The sequence below is a fragment of the Pituophis catenifer genome, unplaced genomic scaffold, assembly GCF_029215685.1.
Source record: "Pituophis catenifer annectens isolate HBS135680 unplaced genomic scaffold, rPitCat1.0.hap2 SCAF_15, whole genome shotgun sequence".
In the NCBI taxonomy this organism is placed as follows: Eukaryota; Metazoa; Chordata; class Lepidosauria; order Squamata; family Colubridae; genus Pituophis; species Pituophis catenifer.
In genome coordinates this window covers 16,655,955-16,673,052 of record NW_027256895.1, presented here as the reverse complement: position 1 = coordinate 16,673,052, position 17,098 = coordinate 16,655,955, and the positions used below count along the sequence as shown (strand labels likewise).

The following is a 17,098-nucleotide window of genomic DNA, read 5'->3' as shown; positions in this document are numbered from 1 at the left end:
CCCCTATATCCAGACCACTCCGCCACTGACCAGAGATAAAAACCAAGTCCAGAGTGTGTCCTCCCACGTGAGTGGGGCCATGAATTAATTGTGTCAGGTCCATGGCTGTCATGGAAGCCATAAACTCCCGAGCCATCCCAGACGCCCCACCGGTAGATGGCAGGTTGAAATCCCCCATGACCAAAAGTCTGGGGGTATCAACCGCCACCCCGGCAATAACGTTGAGAAGCTCAGGAAGGGCCGCTGTCACGTGGCAGGGAGCCAGGTACGCGATCAGCATGCCCACCTGCATCCCATGGCCCCACTTCACCAGGAGAGACTCACATCCGGCTATCTGAGGTACAGTGGCCTCCCTCGGATCAAGACCTTCCTTTATAACGACCGCCACCCCCCCCACCCCTGCCCTGGGCCCTTGGCTGATGGAATGCGCGGAAACCTGGTGGGCACATCTCTACGAGGGGGACCCCCCCCTTGGCCCAACCAAGAATGTTTTAAAATTCTTAACAACACTTTTATCAGCATGTTATATAGTTTTCTTTGTCTGTGAAACAACTTGTTTCTTGAAAGAGTTGGAATTAGCCCTTGTCTAATGTCTCAAAAGAGGAACACGGTGGCTCAGTGGCTAAGACACTGAGCTTGCCAATCATTTGAACTAACAAATAATACAGCATACCTTTATTAAACATCATCAGAAACAATCATCAGAAACAGGTGATGGCCAAGTTAGGACAAAAACTAGGGGGAAACAAGAGGGAAAACTGAAGAGTAGCAAAGAGATAAAAGGACAGAGGACTTAATATCAACAATTTACAATTTACATTGTTATATATTCATATGGGATGAAGTGGCTCAGTGGAAAGGATACTGAACTTGTCAATTGAAAGGTCGGCAGTTCAGCAGTTCGAATCCCTAGTGCTGCATAATGGGTTGAGCTCCTGTTACTTGTCCCAGCTTCTGCCAATCTAGCAGTTTGAAAGGATTTAAAAAATGCAAGTAGAAAAATAGGGACCACACATTCTGTGTGCCTTTGGTGTTTAGTCATGCCAGCCACATGACCATGGAGACATCTTCAGACAGCGCTCACAGCACTGGCTCTTCGGCTTTGAAATGGAAATGAGCACTGCCCCCTATATGTGCGAAGGGAACTTTTACCTTTACCTAATGTCTGAAAGTTATATATTGCCAGAATATTACTGATTATTTAAAAATTAAACTATGAGGAATGAATGGAATACAGAATGAAGATTCCTTTGGCCTTCTGCTGATCAAAAAATGCCAAAACATGACAGTGCTGTATTTCAAATGACAGGAGAAAACAACTCCCTACAAGAATCTCCTATACCATCTTCATTGCAAACTCTTCCCGAAATTCTCCACCTATGGAACACCATGCAGACCTCTCTCTTTGACCTGCTTTAATGCCATGCCATCTGCAATGTTGGAAAGGAAATATAATACAGCTGTTGCAGAGCAAACCTGTCTTGGTGATTTGAAACAACCAGAGATTCCAGCCCATATGTTGTTCTGATGTCCTCTCTATTATAACCTTTATAACTCCATTTTCTGACAGTAATTCCACATTTTCTCTTTCATACACACACATATCTAACATGCATACAAATATATATGATTTTTTATTGAAAGAATAAACATATTAAGAAGTTGATGTTAAAATGGGAAGAATTAAAATTGTCATTATTAAGGAGGTATTGTTGAAAAATGAATAACTACTGAAATGAAGAAAAATGCAAAAGAGTGTTCTTTTGCATTTTTAGAATGTGCCTGATTTCTACTAAGAAGGCTGGAAATCACACTGGATAGTCTCCAGTGAGGGTGGGGGCAGATGTGACCAGCTTGGCTTCAATGAGGTTTGTCCTAGGGATGAGCAAAACAACTGAGAGGTGTGGTGTTTTTTCTTTTTGTTGTTTTCTTGTTTTGTGGAGGGGAAGTGGCTCCTGAAATCAGTGTATTGTCACTGTATGAAATCAGGAGTTGATCATTGTATATGAACTTTGCAAAATCAATAAGTCCAAAATGTAAACCCAATTTCAAGGAACAATAACATGAGATCAATTATGGAGGTAGTACAAATGATATCACTTTGCCAAGATTTTTCATTCATTCATCCATCCATCCATCCATCCATCCATCCATCCATCCATCCATCTATGTGTAGCATTTATTTTCTATGGACTTCATAGGTACTCCCCCTTCACTGCAATACAATATTGCAAATAACTGGGACTTTCATGCCTGCATTTAATTATCTTGTTCATCCTTGCTGCTTTGAGGCTTGCTCTCAAATCCCATTATTGCTTGGTGTCAAGTAGAGTTTTTTTGGGGGGGGGGGCGGAGACATGACAAACTAACTGTTCCTTCTTGTTCAAAGTCCCTTAGGGCCTGGGAGTTGGTGGTTATCTCAATAGTAATAACAAGTATAAACATGAAGACATGACAAAACCTATAATCAGAAGACAGGGAGAAATCTCAAATAGATCAAAATCTGTTAATACCTGCCCCTGGAACATCCCCATCTGCAATTCCAGTTAGCTACTGCTTGACTGCATGTGATTTTTATCTCAAAGTCTGAGCTTTCCAATTTCTCCATAAGCACAGAAATAAAATATAAAAACAAGTACAGAAACAGGCAGCAACTATTTCTTTTGGACATAAGTTAAAAATCTAGAAGGACAAGACGAGCTGGAGAAAGGTGACACACATTGAAGAATGAATTGTTTTCTTCTATGTATTATGTCCATAACATTCCTATCAATGCTTTGTCCACAAGGAATGTGTCACCTTTCTCATAGTAAATGCAGCACTGCAGATCCTCTGCCTCTTCTCCACAAGCAATACCAGTCAGGGGACATCCACTTTGCTAGCATCATTTCTCAGATCTTCCTGTTTTATACGATGATGGACTTTAAGGCACCTCCTTCTAGAAACCTCTTTGAGGAAAGTATGTAAGTATTGAGTTATGGCCAGAGAGATATATGTCAAATAAACCTGAAGATGAATGAGTGAAATGAGTGAGTGAAAATTCATTATTTGAATTGTATTATTCGTATAACACAACAACTGTTATGCTGATGTCTTGCATCAAATTCATGTAAGTATTCAGTTATGGTCAGAGAGATATATGTCAAATAGACCTGAAGGTGACTACGTGAAAGGGCATTGTATGAATTGTATTATGTAAATGATATAGTTACATGTCTGCTGATAGTTTGCATCAAATTCACCATGTAGTTTTGAGTCATATGTAGAGCATGAAATAATTGCTGGCTATATGTGTTATATCAGTATATTTATAATATCCCTGCATATGCATAAACATTTTATGTACTTTGCATATTTGGTGACTTTATCTGCTTCATTGATGTTGGATCATCAAATGCCAAGCAAAGAATGTTAGAGAATGGATGTTTCTTTCTGTCCAGTTATGTCTTTGTCATTGTTCCCCACCCTTATATTTCACCAAAATTAGGTTTGGTCTATGGAACCCAGGGCCTTCTCTTTGGAGATAATGTACAATATACTTTTTTAATTATATTTTTGAATATTTATATTTATACAAATTGTGCTGCTTCTTTCACAATGACAAAGCTCCATGGGGGGAGTTGAGACCCAAGGTTCCTTCCTTAGTAACTTCTTTGGATGAGCATCCTAGCCTAATCTAACAAGTAGCACTGTCCTAGTCTTGCCATGTAAGTATTTCCAGAGAAAAGATGGAATCAAAGAAAAGGTGGAAAAATAACTAATTATAGATCCCATCAGCAACTCTCATAAAAAAAGATACCCAAGAGGTTGATGTTCACTGTTGCTTCCTGGGTCAATAGTGAAGGCATCACTGACATGCCAATAATACTGTGCTAGAATAAAAAAATTGAGATACTTGGCCAAAGAGCTAAATCTGATGGCCACTATATATTTCAAATAAAGTGCTTTGATTATTTTATTAGCTTAAATAAGTGCAATGAATGAACCTTTTTTTATTAAAAAACAAACTTTATTAAACATAAAAAGATAAAATACCATATCGAGTAAATACAGAATACATTTATATTAATCCGAACATCATTACTTACTCACAACAAAAGTAGAAAAAGAAAATCAAACAAAACAAAAAAGAGAAAAAAAATGTAGAAAGTGACTTTGTCACTTTATCACATCCTTTATCTTGTTGAGGGTGCCTAATTGTTAATTTTATTCTGTTACAGAATTTTACTTTAACTCTCCTTTTTTTTTATTTATCCAGTCGTACCATTAATTGCCAAGTGATCAACTAATAATCCAAAAATTTTACAATTGTGCGGAAATGGATAAATTAACATTTGATTTAAAAGATAAGGTAGACTCAAAATACTACATGGCATGGAATAGATGGTACGGCAATGAATGAAACTTATTGCTTGTTACATATATAGACTGGATCAACTCCTTATATTATAGTATATTTGAAAGGAGAGGCTAAATAGATACCATATTCTGCAAGAAATGAGTTACAGCAAATAATGTACCTCTCTCTTCAGGGTCATAACCCAGATTTACCAACATATTCTGGCTTTAGTATTTGCTGTTAAGGAGATCAATACTAATCCCCATATTTTACCCAATGTTACCCTGGGCTTTCAAATCTATAACAGCCATTTTAATCCAAAATGGATGTACCATGCTACAATGGAACTCCTTTCTTCTAAAGGCAGATTAATTCCTAATTACAACTGTGACATTCAGAAATATCCAGTAGCAATGATTGGAGGACCTGACACTGACGTATGTCTTCATGTGGCCATCATTCTACACATCTACAAATTTCCTCAGGTAACCATGTATGTGGAGTATGGATACAATCCAGTTAAATTTCTCAATTTATTTAAATAAGACTTGATCACTGGCATACAGTAAACACTGACTGAAATCAAGAGGAACATTTTTCTTTCAAACTTCTTTTCAAATCTAAGAAACACTCTTGTTAATAGTTGGATGTTCCATGTTAACTGGACGAGAAAGTTTCTGGTGCACCAAATATTCTTGACTGAATTCACAAAATAATTTAATAAACAAATTTCTATCCAGAGTTTAAACAATAGATTGAACTAAACGTGAAGGTTTATACAGGAAAGGAAGCCCCAAAGAAATCAAAGCAAAATTGAGGCTATATATATATGTATGCATGTATGTATGTATGTATGTATGTATGTATGTATGTATGTATGATAAATGCCAAATCTAAACCTGTTAATATGTAATGGAACTAAACTTTTGCTTTGTGTACTATAATGAAAAATATACATTAATGCACTTTTTAAAAAATCAAACCTATTGTCTCCTTTCTGAATCCTTCTGCATTTTCTATAGTTTATGTATGGGTCTGCTCCAGTGACAAATAAGGACAAACAGGCAGGTTTCTATCACCAAATGTTTCCAAATACGGACCTTCAGTATGAGGGAATTCTTCAGCTACTGCAGAATTTTAAATGGACATGGATTGGGGTTGTAACTGTGAATAATGAGAATGGGGAGAAGTTTGTACAAAATGTGGTTCCCATGTTTGCCCAAAATGGGATCTGTTTTGACTTCATTGAAAGATTCCCATTTGCTTCTTATTTGACTGATATTGTCAATATGGTGGAAAGAGGGATGAAAATATACCGCACTATCATGAAAAGCACTGTCAATTCGGTGTTAATTCAAGGCGAAATTGACATAATGATAATTTTGAGAATGTTTCCCTCAATGTTAAAATTTGAAGAGATACCAATACAAGGAAATAGTAAAATCATAATTATGACAGCCCAAATGGATTTCACATCTCTTCCTTTTCAAAGATGGGAAGACCTAGATTTTCTCCATGGTGCTCTATCCTTTGCAGTTCATTCAAGAAAGGTCCTAGGGTTTCAGGAATTTCTTCAGAGAAGAAAACCAAACTTTAATGAAGAAGATGACTTTATTAGGGTTTTTTGGAAGGAGGCATTTGGATGCGTGTTCTCAGGCTCCATGGTTGGTGAGAAGAGTAACTCCATAATGGACAGTCCATTGATATGCACTGGGGAGGAGAAGATAGAGACCCTCCTTGTATCTGTTTTTGAAATGGACATGACTGGCCACAGCTATAGCATCTACAATGCAGTCTACATTTTGGCACAAGCATTACATGTTTCTTATTCAACTACCTTCAGAAACAGAGCAAGAGTAGGCAAAGTAGGAGTTATTGAACTTCTCCAACTTCATCAATGGAAGGTAATGTCTCACGTCATAGGGGTTTCTACTCTCCATTATGTTAACATAATGTTATGTTATGTCTGACATTGTTGTTGCTAGTTGCAAAGTGATGTCCAACCCATTGCGACCCCATGGACAACATTCCTTCCTGTCCTCTACTGTCCTCTGGAATCCATTTAAGCTCATACCTACTGCTTCAGCGACTCCATCCAGCGACCTCATTTTCTGTTGTCACCTTCTTCTTTTGCCCTCAATCTTTCCCAGCATTAGACTCTTCTCCAGTAGGTCCTTTCTTCTCATTAGGTAGCCAAACTATTTCAATTTCATCTTCAGGATCTGGCCTTATAAAGAGCAGTCAGGGTTGATCTCCTCTAGTATTGACCAGTTTGATTGCCTTGCAGTCCAAGGGACTCACAGGAGTCTTCTCCAGCACCATAGTTCAAAGGCCTCAATTCTTTGATGCTCAGCCTTCCTTATGGTCCAACTTTCACAGCCATGCATTGCAACTGGAAAACCATAGCCTTGACTATACACACTTTTGTTGGCAAGGTGTTGTCTGACAAACAATTGTATAAATTTGTCTCCATATCATTGGATGGCCAGTTAAATATGCTAGTATGCCATTGAGAATTTATCACAAAATGGAGACAAGTCCCTTCCATTAAGATATAACCTACATGTAATATACTTTCTTTTCCATGTTTCTGAAATGGAGGTAGGCTTTCATCATTTAACAGATCCTGATGAATTGTTTGTCCTCTCCCTTTATTCTTTGTTTCTGTTTTGCAGCTCAATCAAATAGTAAGAAGGCTCTCTTTCAATAATACTGCAGGAGAAACATTATCTTTCAACCAAAACGGAGAACTAAAGGCTGGGTTTGATGTCATCAATTGGGTTACATTCCCAAATAAATCCTTTTTGAAAGTCAAAGTTGGTGGAATAGGATCTGTGACTTCCCAAGAGGACAGGTTAAAAATGGATGAAGCCATCATTTGGCCAAGCAGGTTTAACCAGGTTTGGATAATCTGGAATTCAGTTACTGCTTTAACTGAATAGATGTGAGCTGTGGGACAATTCCTGTGATTTCTATGTCTGAAATACTAAAAGATATGCCTGGGGAAATCTATAATGATTGATGTTATAGAAAGGGAGGTTTAATTGCCATATAGTATGCCTGCAAGTTAGAAGAAGAAAAAATGCCTTTAGAAGTGATGTAATAACCATGTCAACAAAGCTTTTACACATTTAGACAGTGCTGAAAAGGTAACAATTTAATTGTAACCAAAATAAATCCCAAAAATTAGGAGAAATAACCCAATTTATTCCACAAGAACCTCTTAATTATGTGCTGGAAGAAATATCCACCTGGTTCAGTTCCACGGTGGGAGAAAGAAATTGGAAACATGGAAGCTGATTGGAAAGATTGTTTAATGATGAAGCAGAACCACCAAGCATATTTATTTATTTATTTATTTATTATATTATATTTCTATACCGCCCTTCTCCTGCGGGTCTCAGGGCGGTGTACAGCCAGGATAAAACATAGCATATAAAATTTAAAAACATTTTAAAAAACAATTAAATAATTTTGGCCCGAATTTAAAATAACCCAATTAAAGCCGAAATTCAATTAAAAAACTGAGAGGATGGGATCAAGCCAGCCCATCTAGATGGAACAAGTGTGTCTTCAGGGCCCGACAAAAAGTCCGGAGGTCAGATATCGTGCGTATCTCAGGGGGCAGGTTATTCCAGAGGGCAGGTGCTGCCACAGAGAAGGCTCTCCCCCTGTGGGTCGCCAGCCAGCACTGCCTGGCCGACGGCACCCTGAGGAGGCCCTCTCTGTGTGAGCGAACCGGTTGGTGGGAGGCTATTGGCGGCAGAAGGCGGTCTCGCAAATACCTGAGCCCTAAGCCATGGAGTGCTTTCAAGGTGGTTACCAACACTTTGAAGTGCACCCGGAAGACCACAGGAAGCCAGTGCAGCTCATGCAGGAGAGGTGTTATATGTGAGCGCCCCGTCGCTCCCATAATCCCCCACGCGGCCGCATTCTGGACCAACTGCAGCCTCCAGGTGCACCCCAAGGGGAGCCCCATGTAGAGAGCATTGCAGTAGTCCAGGCGGGAAGTGATGAGTGCTTGAGTGACTGTGCGTAGGGAGTCCCGATCCAAAAAGTGATGCAACTGGCGTATCAGGCGAACCTGATAAAAAGTCCCCCTGGCCATGGCTGTCATATGCTCTTCTAAAGACAGCTGTGCATCCAGGAGGATGCCTAAGTTGCCAGCCCTCTCCATGGGGGCCAGTGATTCACCCCCAATAGCCAGCGATGGCACCAGCTGGCTATATCGGGACGCCGGAATCCATAGCCACTCGGTCTTGGAAGGGTTGAGTCGGTGCCTGTTTCTCCCCATCCAGCCCTGCACAGCCTCCAGGTACTTGAACATCACTTCAAGGGCATCGTTGGGGTGGCCTGGGGTGGAGATGTACAGCTGAGTGTCGTCAGTGTACTGATGGAACTCCACCCCAAAGTCGCGGATGATCTCGCCCAGCGGCTTCACATTAATGTTGAACAGAAGGGGCGAGAGGACCGACCCTTGTGGCACCCAACAAACAAGGTGCCTCGGGGTCGACCACTGCTCCCCTGTCAACACAGATTGCGACCAGTCAGAGAGGTAGGAGGAGAACCACCGCAGAACGGTGCCCCCCACCCCCAACCCCTTCAACCGGTGCAACATGATACCATGGTCAATGGTATCAAAAGCCGCTGAGAGATCTAACAGGACCAGGATAGAGGAGCAGCCCCTATCCCGAGCCCTCCAGAGATCATCCACCAACGCGACCAATGCCATTTCCGTGCTGTGCCCAGGCTGGAAACCGGACTGGAGCGGGTCCAGATAGACAGCTTCATCCAGGTACTGGGGAAGCTGCCACGCCACCACACTCTCAACAACCTTCGCAACGAAGCGAAAGTTGGAGACCAGACGATAGTTAGCCAAAATAGCTGGATCCAGGGAGGGCTTCTTGAGGAGGGGCCTCACCACCGCTTCTTTCAAAGCAGCCGGCAGGACCCCCTCACTCAGAGAAGCGTTAACAATCCCCTGGAGCCAGCCTCGTGTAACCTCCCGGGAAGCCAGTACCAACCAGGAGGGGCACGGGTCCAATAAACATGTGGTCATGTTCAGCCGTCCCAGGATCCTGTCCACGTCCTCGGGAGCCACAGGATCGAACTCCTCCCAGATAACACTCTCAAGACCTGCCTCAGTCATCCCGTCCGGACTTACCCAGTCAGAGGCCAGGCCTTCCCGAATCTGAGCAATCTTGTCATACAGATACTGCACAAAGTCCTCAGCTCGACCCTGCAAGGTATCATCCCATGCTTCCAGATGGAGGAGGGAGCGGGTCACCCTAAACAGGGTGGCTGGGCGATTATCTGATGACGCGATAAGAGCAGCAAAATAGCTAGATTTCGCCGCTTTTATCACCACTAGGTAGGTCTTAATATGAGACCTCAGCAGTGTTCGGTTGGATTCGGAGCGGCTGGTCCTCCAACTACTCTCCAGGAGTCTTTTCCAGTGCTTCATCTCCCTCAGCTCCTCGAAGAACCAAGGAGCTAGGTGAGTTCGGTGCTGGGTCAGAGGCCACAAAGGCACGACGCGGTCCAAAGCCCCGGTGGCCGCACTATCCCAGGCGGCCACCAGGTCTTCAGCCAAGTCATGAGCTAGAGTCTCAGGAAATGGCCCAAGCTCCATCTGGAACCTATTAAGATCCATCAGGCGCCTGGGGCGCAATCACCTGGTCGGTCCCGCCTCCCTGCAGCGAGGTGCAGCGGTTAGAAAGTCCAGTCGAAGGAGCGAGTGGTCAGACCATGACAAGGGTTCGATGACTATATCCCCTGTATTGAGGCCACTCAACCCACTGACCAGAGACAAAAATCAAGTCCAAAGTGTGTCCACCTATGTGAGTAGGGTCATGAATTAACTGAGTAAGGTCCATGGCCGTCATGGAAGCCATGAACTCTCGAGCCACCTCAGACGCTTCACCGATAGATGGCAGGTTGAAATCCCCCATGACTAAAAATCTGGGGGTACCAACCGCCACCTCGGCAATAACATTGAGCAGCTCGGGCAGGGCTGTTGTCACGTGGCAGGGAGCCAGGTACGCGATCAACAAGCCCATCTGTACTCCACGGCCCCACTTCACAAAAAGGGACTCACATCCGGCTATCTGTGGAACAGTGGTCTCCCTCGGATCAAGACCTTCCTTTATAATAACTGCCATGCCCCCGCCCCTGCCCTGGGCTCTCGGCTGATGGAATGCACGGAAGCCTGATGGGCACATCTCTATGAGGGGGACTCCCCCCTCCTGGCCCAGCCAGGTCTCCATAATACCTGCCAGGTCCGCTCCCCCCTCTTGAATAAGATCACAAATGAGGGGGGCTTTATTTACCATGGACCTGGCATTGCACAACAGCAGCCGAAGGCTCGGGCCCTGAGAGACTGAACTGCCTGGGGTGCGAGAAGGGCTATGGGGACCAGGGCACGCCACCGCTCGAAGATAGCGATAGCGAGAGTTCATGGCTTCCATGACGGCCATGGACCTTACTCAGTTAATTCATGACCCTACTCACATAGGTGGACACACTTTGGACTTGAATTTTGTCTCTGGTCAGTGGGTCGAGTGGCCTCAATACAGGGGATATAGTCATCGAACCCTTGTCATGGTCTGACCACTCGCTCCTTCGACTGATACGGCCCCCTGCTCCCGCCATATCTGCCCCTCTCACTCAACGCATTAATGGAAAAGCCCTCAACAGAATAGATTCTAATGTCCTTTTAAAGTTACTGCTCTCACTGGTCCGCACCCTCCATGGCCCCATTGACAGCTGGGCCAGACCCCTCCCCCCGCAGATTAACTCCCAAACCCACACAACCCTCCCGCCCCTTAAAATCCCTTAAAAAATGGTTCTCTGGTGCAGCTGAACACATGGAGTTGAGAGTGACGGGTATTTATACCTACTCTTGGGCTTTGAACTTGAACTTTCTGTTCCTGTACAAGAACATTCATTCTATTTTCTGTGTAGGGGCCATAGCTCTGTAGGTTGTCTCAGGTTTCATTGAAGTTTTCTGGGTGATACAAAGTCCTTAAGAGATTCTGCAATGTGGTGCTGCCAGTGGGTTAATCCTATTTTGTCCTGGAGGGTTATGTCTTAATCCCATCATCCTGGAACCGAAAGTCTTTTGTTTTGTAGATAGAATGGCCCAATCTCTCTTAATGGGCATAAAATATCTGCTGGGGGGGAGAGAGTTTGGGCTGAGTTTCTGTCTCCCTTAAGATTTCTATTTCTCTCTTAGGGGAAATATTTTACCCTGTCTTTTTAAGTATTCCTTAAAATATTTCATTCTTCTAGGAGATGGGTGGGTACTAATTTTCTACATATGTAATCCATATCATTATGCAAAATATATCATCTTAACTCACAGCAGGAATTGCCATTGAATAGTTCTTGGTTTAATGTGGATAAAAGAAAGGAATCATACAGAGTCAGATACATGAACTCTAAAGGACCCTCTCTATTCACATTATTATAAGGGGAAGACGTGCTTAGAACATGAACTCTGAGAGACCCTCTCTATTCACATGATTATAAGAGAGAAAAGTGCTTGCTTGGAGATTACATTAAAAGCAACTAAACCCCATTAAGTGGTAATATATCTTCTGATGAGACCTAGATGTCACGGAAGGACAGCCATATGGAAAACATCTGACTGACCTCACTGTGAATGACACAAAGACATATATGTTACAAAGAGTTACTTAATCCAATAAACTTACCTAAGAACAGCAGTAAATTTCCCATTAACAACCACAGCACTTAAGAAAAGTTGTCTAGCTAAAGATAATCTTATAAACTAAAAATAATGGTTTACTAAAGGTTTACTAATGAGGAAATGTGTCAATTATCATATGACAGGTGTGTGTTAGCTATATATGGAGAATGTATGATCTCATGTTAACCATATATGGAAAATGTATGATCTCACTGAATCCTTTGTTTTAGAAATGTATAAAAACAGAGATATCACAGCTCTTGGGTTGTTCAAAACTGCAGGTACAAATCTGGCTCTGAACCTTGCGCAATAAAACTGTCTCTGGCTGACCCAGGAATGTTGTTTGGTCCCTTCATTCTACAACAGGTTGATGGTATAGAAACTAAACCATTGATTTCTTTTAGTAGTAATTTACCAGAATACTAGAAAAGGCTATAGGAAGCTGAAAAAATACAAAGAAGACAAAGTAAACTATAGTCAATATAGTCAAATATATGACTATATATTACCAATAGGACTGCTCCATATTACTTTACAGCACTCTCTGTACAATTTCAGCATACTACTCCGAGCAATCTGGGCCCTCATTTTACCGAACATGGAAAGATGGAAGGCTGAGTCAAACTTGAATTCATCAGGGTATGGATAGAGTTAACCTGTAAGACTACATTCTAATCACAGAGCCATAACAAAGACTATTTGTAGAAGCTCTGTAAATCCCATGGCATTTTCTCCCTTTTATTTTTTTTCACTGACATCACTCACAAGCCTTTCCACCAAACCTGTTACAAAGTGGAAGCTTTGTAGAGCAAAACTATTATTACACAGTCTTGAAAAATGTAAAGCATTCTCTTCTATCCTTTATGAACAGGTCCAGCCACTTTCTCTATGTAATAACTATTGCCCTTTGGGTTATGCTAAGAAGAGAATAGAAGGGAAGCCATTTTGTTGTTATGACTGTCTTCACTGTCCAGAAGGGAAGATTTCAAATAGAATAGGTGAGTGATGAACAATGAGTGATGCAGATTTTACAGATGTATTTATTTATTTATTCATTTAAATATTTGTCAACAAGTACAAGGAAACAGTATCAGTATAGACATAGACATGGACACATCAAAAAATGGCACAAATAAATGGATATAAATAACATAGCCATAAACACATGAAATGATTACATGTAAATGGGGACACTACAACAGGGATTGTAGGCATGCTGGTGCACTTATGCACACCCCCTTAGGGACCTCTTAAGAAATGTGTAAGGTCTACTGTAGACAGTTTAAAGGAAAAGATATGGGGGTTAGATAAACTAACAACAGGATCAGGTAGAGTGTTCCAGACATTTACTACTCTATTGATGAACTCGTATTTTCAACAATCGAGATTAGAGCGGATTGCATTTAGTTTGTATCTATTGATAGCCCTTGTGTTATTGCGGTTGAAGTTAAAGTAGTCATTAGCAGGTAGGACATTATGGTAGATAATATTATGTACTAAGCTTAGGTCATAACGTAGACGGCACAGTTCAAGGTTATCCAGGCCTAAAATTTCAAGCCTGGTAGTATAAGAAATTCTCCTATAGAGGAGTTGAGAACTCTTTTACTTCTTGTAAAACTACTCTTTTTGTATTGGTATTAGGTACCATAAATATTCATTTCTATGCAGAAAAAACATTCTCACAGTTTATAGATGCAGTGTAACTGTATAATATGATAAGAATACAGATCTTAACTCCATTTTGTCACACTGAGGAAAAATCCCTATTTTCTCTGGGCAGCTCACATAACAGCAGTGGTGGGATACTGATATAGTTGATATTCAGACTGTGCAGAGATTGAGATCAAATCCATATTAATCACTTCAGAAGACCATCTTCAACAGTTCAAGCTATCATGTCATTCCATGAAAACGCTATGTGTGTTTGAATGATGTAGAGAGGATATAATTTTGTGCTTCTGCAAACCAGAAGACACGTTTGGAGATAAAATCCTATGCTTTCCACAGCTCTATTTGGCATTTCTATGTTGAATTAAACAATCTGATTGATTGTAAAAAATGGGACAATGGAATTAGAAAGAAATATTTATGGAATTCTTTCTAATGTGGGTAGATGAAGAAGGACAGAGGAGAACTGCAGAACATCAGCAAAGTGAAGCTGCATTTAGAGTGGTAATGAGTTCAAAGGAGAATATCTATTTATGGGCCCCTAAGAGTAGACACCAGCTTAATGCACATAATCAATAATTAATGTCAGTTCACTGTACAAGGACAATGCTTCTACCTGATTTTTTTCCTAGATATGGACGACTGTTTTCCATGTCCAGAAGATCAGTATCCAAACAAGGAACAGAATTCATGTCTTCCAAAAACTGTAACATTTCTGACATATGAGGAAACTTTGGGGTCCATCTTGGCCATTTGTTCTCTTTCTTGCTCTTTTATCACAGTGTTGGTTCTGGGTATCTTCATTAAGTACCAGGATACGCCCATCGTCAAGGCCAACAACCGAAACCTCACCTACATCCTTCTCATTTCTCTCCTCTTTTCATTCCTTTGTGCTTTACTATTCATTGGCAAACCTCATAAAGCGACTTGTCTCCTTCGACAAAGTGCTTTTGGTGTCATTTTTACAGTAGCTGTATCCTGCGTGTTAGCAAAAACTATTGTGGTGATTTTAGCTTTCATGGCCACCCAACCAAAGTCTACAATGAGGAAATGGGTGGGGAAAAGATTGGCCATTTCCATTGTATGTTTCTGCTCTTTCATTCAAGTAGTTCTTTGTACTGTCTGGCTGTTGACTTTTCCTCCATTCCCTGATTTCAACATGCACTTAATGGCAGAAGAAATTGTTCTGGAATGTAATGAAAACTCCTTTGTCATGTTCTACTGTGTCTTGGGCTTCATGTTCCTCTTAGCCCTTGTCAGCTTTACTGTAGCTTTCTTTGCCAGGAAATTACCAGACTCTTTTAACGAAGCCAAATTTATTACCTTCAGCATGTTGATTTTCTGCAGTGTTTGGCTCTCCTTTGTTCCTAGTTATCTGACTACAGGGGGCAAACATATGGTGGCTGTGGAGATCTTCTCCATTATAACATCCAGTGGGGGGCTCCTTGTGTGCATCTTTTTCCCTAAATGCTTTATCATCATACTGAGGCCAAAACTGAATAGCAAGCAGTATATAAAACAGAGAAATAACTGAGAGATCTACAACTGTATTACCTTCTATTATTTTACCCATGAGAAATCAGTAAGACCTCAAAGTGAAGACCTGTAACCTTTGCCATTTGATGATGATGTTGTTAACCATTCAGTTATAGCTGAGTCTTGGTGATTCTGTGAGACAGATTTCTTCACATCTTCCCATTTTGCCCTTCTTCTTGTGTAAAGAGGCCATTTTGATTCCTCTCCCATATCCATATCTTCTGTTTATTTATTGCATTATTAAAGAATGACAGGACATCAGAAGTTTCTTAAATGATTTATTGAGATGTTGCTGGGGATAAATGATTTTGAAAAACGATGGGAGATATTGTTCTGCAGAATAGTGTGTGCCACATATTCTCCACCAAGGGTTTGAAATGAAGATTTTGGATATTGTGACATTGTACAAAACTTCAAATATAATGCATTATATAATCCAGTGTGGGGCTCCTTGTGTGCATCTTTTTCCCTAAATGCTATATCATCATACTGAGGCCTGAATTGAATAGCAAGCAACATCTAAAACAAAAAAAATAATTAAACAACTCTATTTCCTGTTTTTAATAAAGCAATACAAAAGCAGGAAGGCCCCAAAGTGAAGAAATACAACCCTTTCCCATTTTCCCTCTTCAATGATAAAGACAAGATCATCCAGAAAAGGTACAAAAGCCTGTACCTTAAAAGTTTCTTTCCTAATTTTTAAGCCTCTAATTTGTTTATCTTCTCGTATTATTCTAGTCAAGATCTCTAATGATAATATAACAGTAGCAGTGATAGTGGACAACCTTATATTGTACCCTTTTGGATTTGAAAATTTTTTGTTGTTTCCCCATTAATTACAACTTTTGCCTCTTGTTTGGAATAAATTGCTCCTCACATTCCCCAAATTCCATATAACTTAATTGATTTAGAATAAATTCCCATTTAACATTATCAAAGGTTTTCTGCGCATAGGCAAATATTAATACCATCTGTTTCTCGTTATGTATCTCATAATATTCTATAATATCTAGTATAGTTCTAATATTATTCCTTATATGCCTTCTGGGCAAGAAACCTTTTTGGTCACTATGGATAAAGCAATCAGCAGCATTTTTGAGAACATCCAAATATCAAAATAACTTTTGGGAGTTTTCTTTTTCTCTTCTCTTCTCTCCTCTCCTCTCCTCTCCTCTCCTCTCCTCTCCTCTCCTCTTCTCTTCTCTCTTCTTTCTTTTTCTTTCTAATTGTTTGATTGGTTTTTAATATAGAGCCTGGGACTCACATCATTACAAGAGAGAAGGGATAACCACAAATCTTTTTCAGTTTTGTGAAAATATGGTTATTGTATCACTATGGTACACAGCTCGCCCAGAGTTTAGCTAGTCTTGCTAATCCTGGATTCAATTTCTTTATCCCAAAATTCATAGCTCAAGATAATACATCCCAAGTACTTGAATCTCTTACATTTGTTATAAAGAAACTAAAATATGTTTGCTGACTACTCATTTGAAAAATATCACTCCAGTACACAGCTGCCCCAAGAGCTTGAAAGAAGGTAGTAAAAGCTGAAGTGATTATATTAGTCAATGAGTTAAGATGTATTTAGGCTTTCCAAAAAGAGCAGGAATCTAATCTAATCTAATCTAATCTAATCTAATCTAATCTAATCTAATCTAATCTAATCTAATCTAATCTAATCTAATCTAATCTAATCTAATCATCTAAATCTTCGATCACCATTGAGCTTGGTTAGGGTGCTAGTTTGATGATCAGCAAACTCACATTCAAGATCAGGTTACTGCCACATGTTGCAGAGGAGATGGGCTCTCATCACTTCTTCCATCTCCTGCTGACACAACAGT

At 40.6% G+C, this 17,098-nt stretch overlaps 1 protein-coding gene across 1 annotated transcript in view; it reads left to right on the top strand.

Annotated features, from left to right (window-relative positions):
- LOC139324464 (vomeronasal type-2 receptor 26-like) overlaps positions 1-15,252 on the top strand; it is a 28,667-nt gene extending 13,415 nt beyond the window's left edge. Inside the window, exons 4-8 of the mRNA XM_070954175.1 lie at positions 4,533-4,824; positions 5,362-6,243; positions 7,015-7,239; positions 12,922-13,048; positions 14,351-15,252. Coding sequence (XP_070810276.1) covers positions 4,533-4,824; positions 5,362-6,243; positions 7,015-7,239; positions 12,922-13,048; positions 14,351-15,252 — 2,428 coding nt within the window. The remainder of the gene's footprint in view (positions 1-4,532; positions 4,825-5,361; positions 6,244-7,014; positions 7,240-12,921; positions 13,049-14,350) is intronic.
- Positions 15,253-17,098: the final 1,846 nt, after the last annotated feature.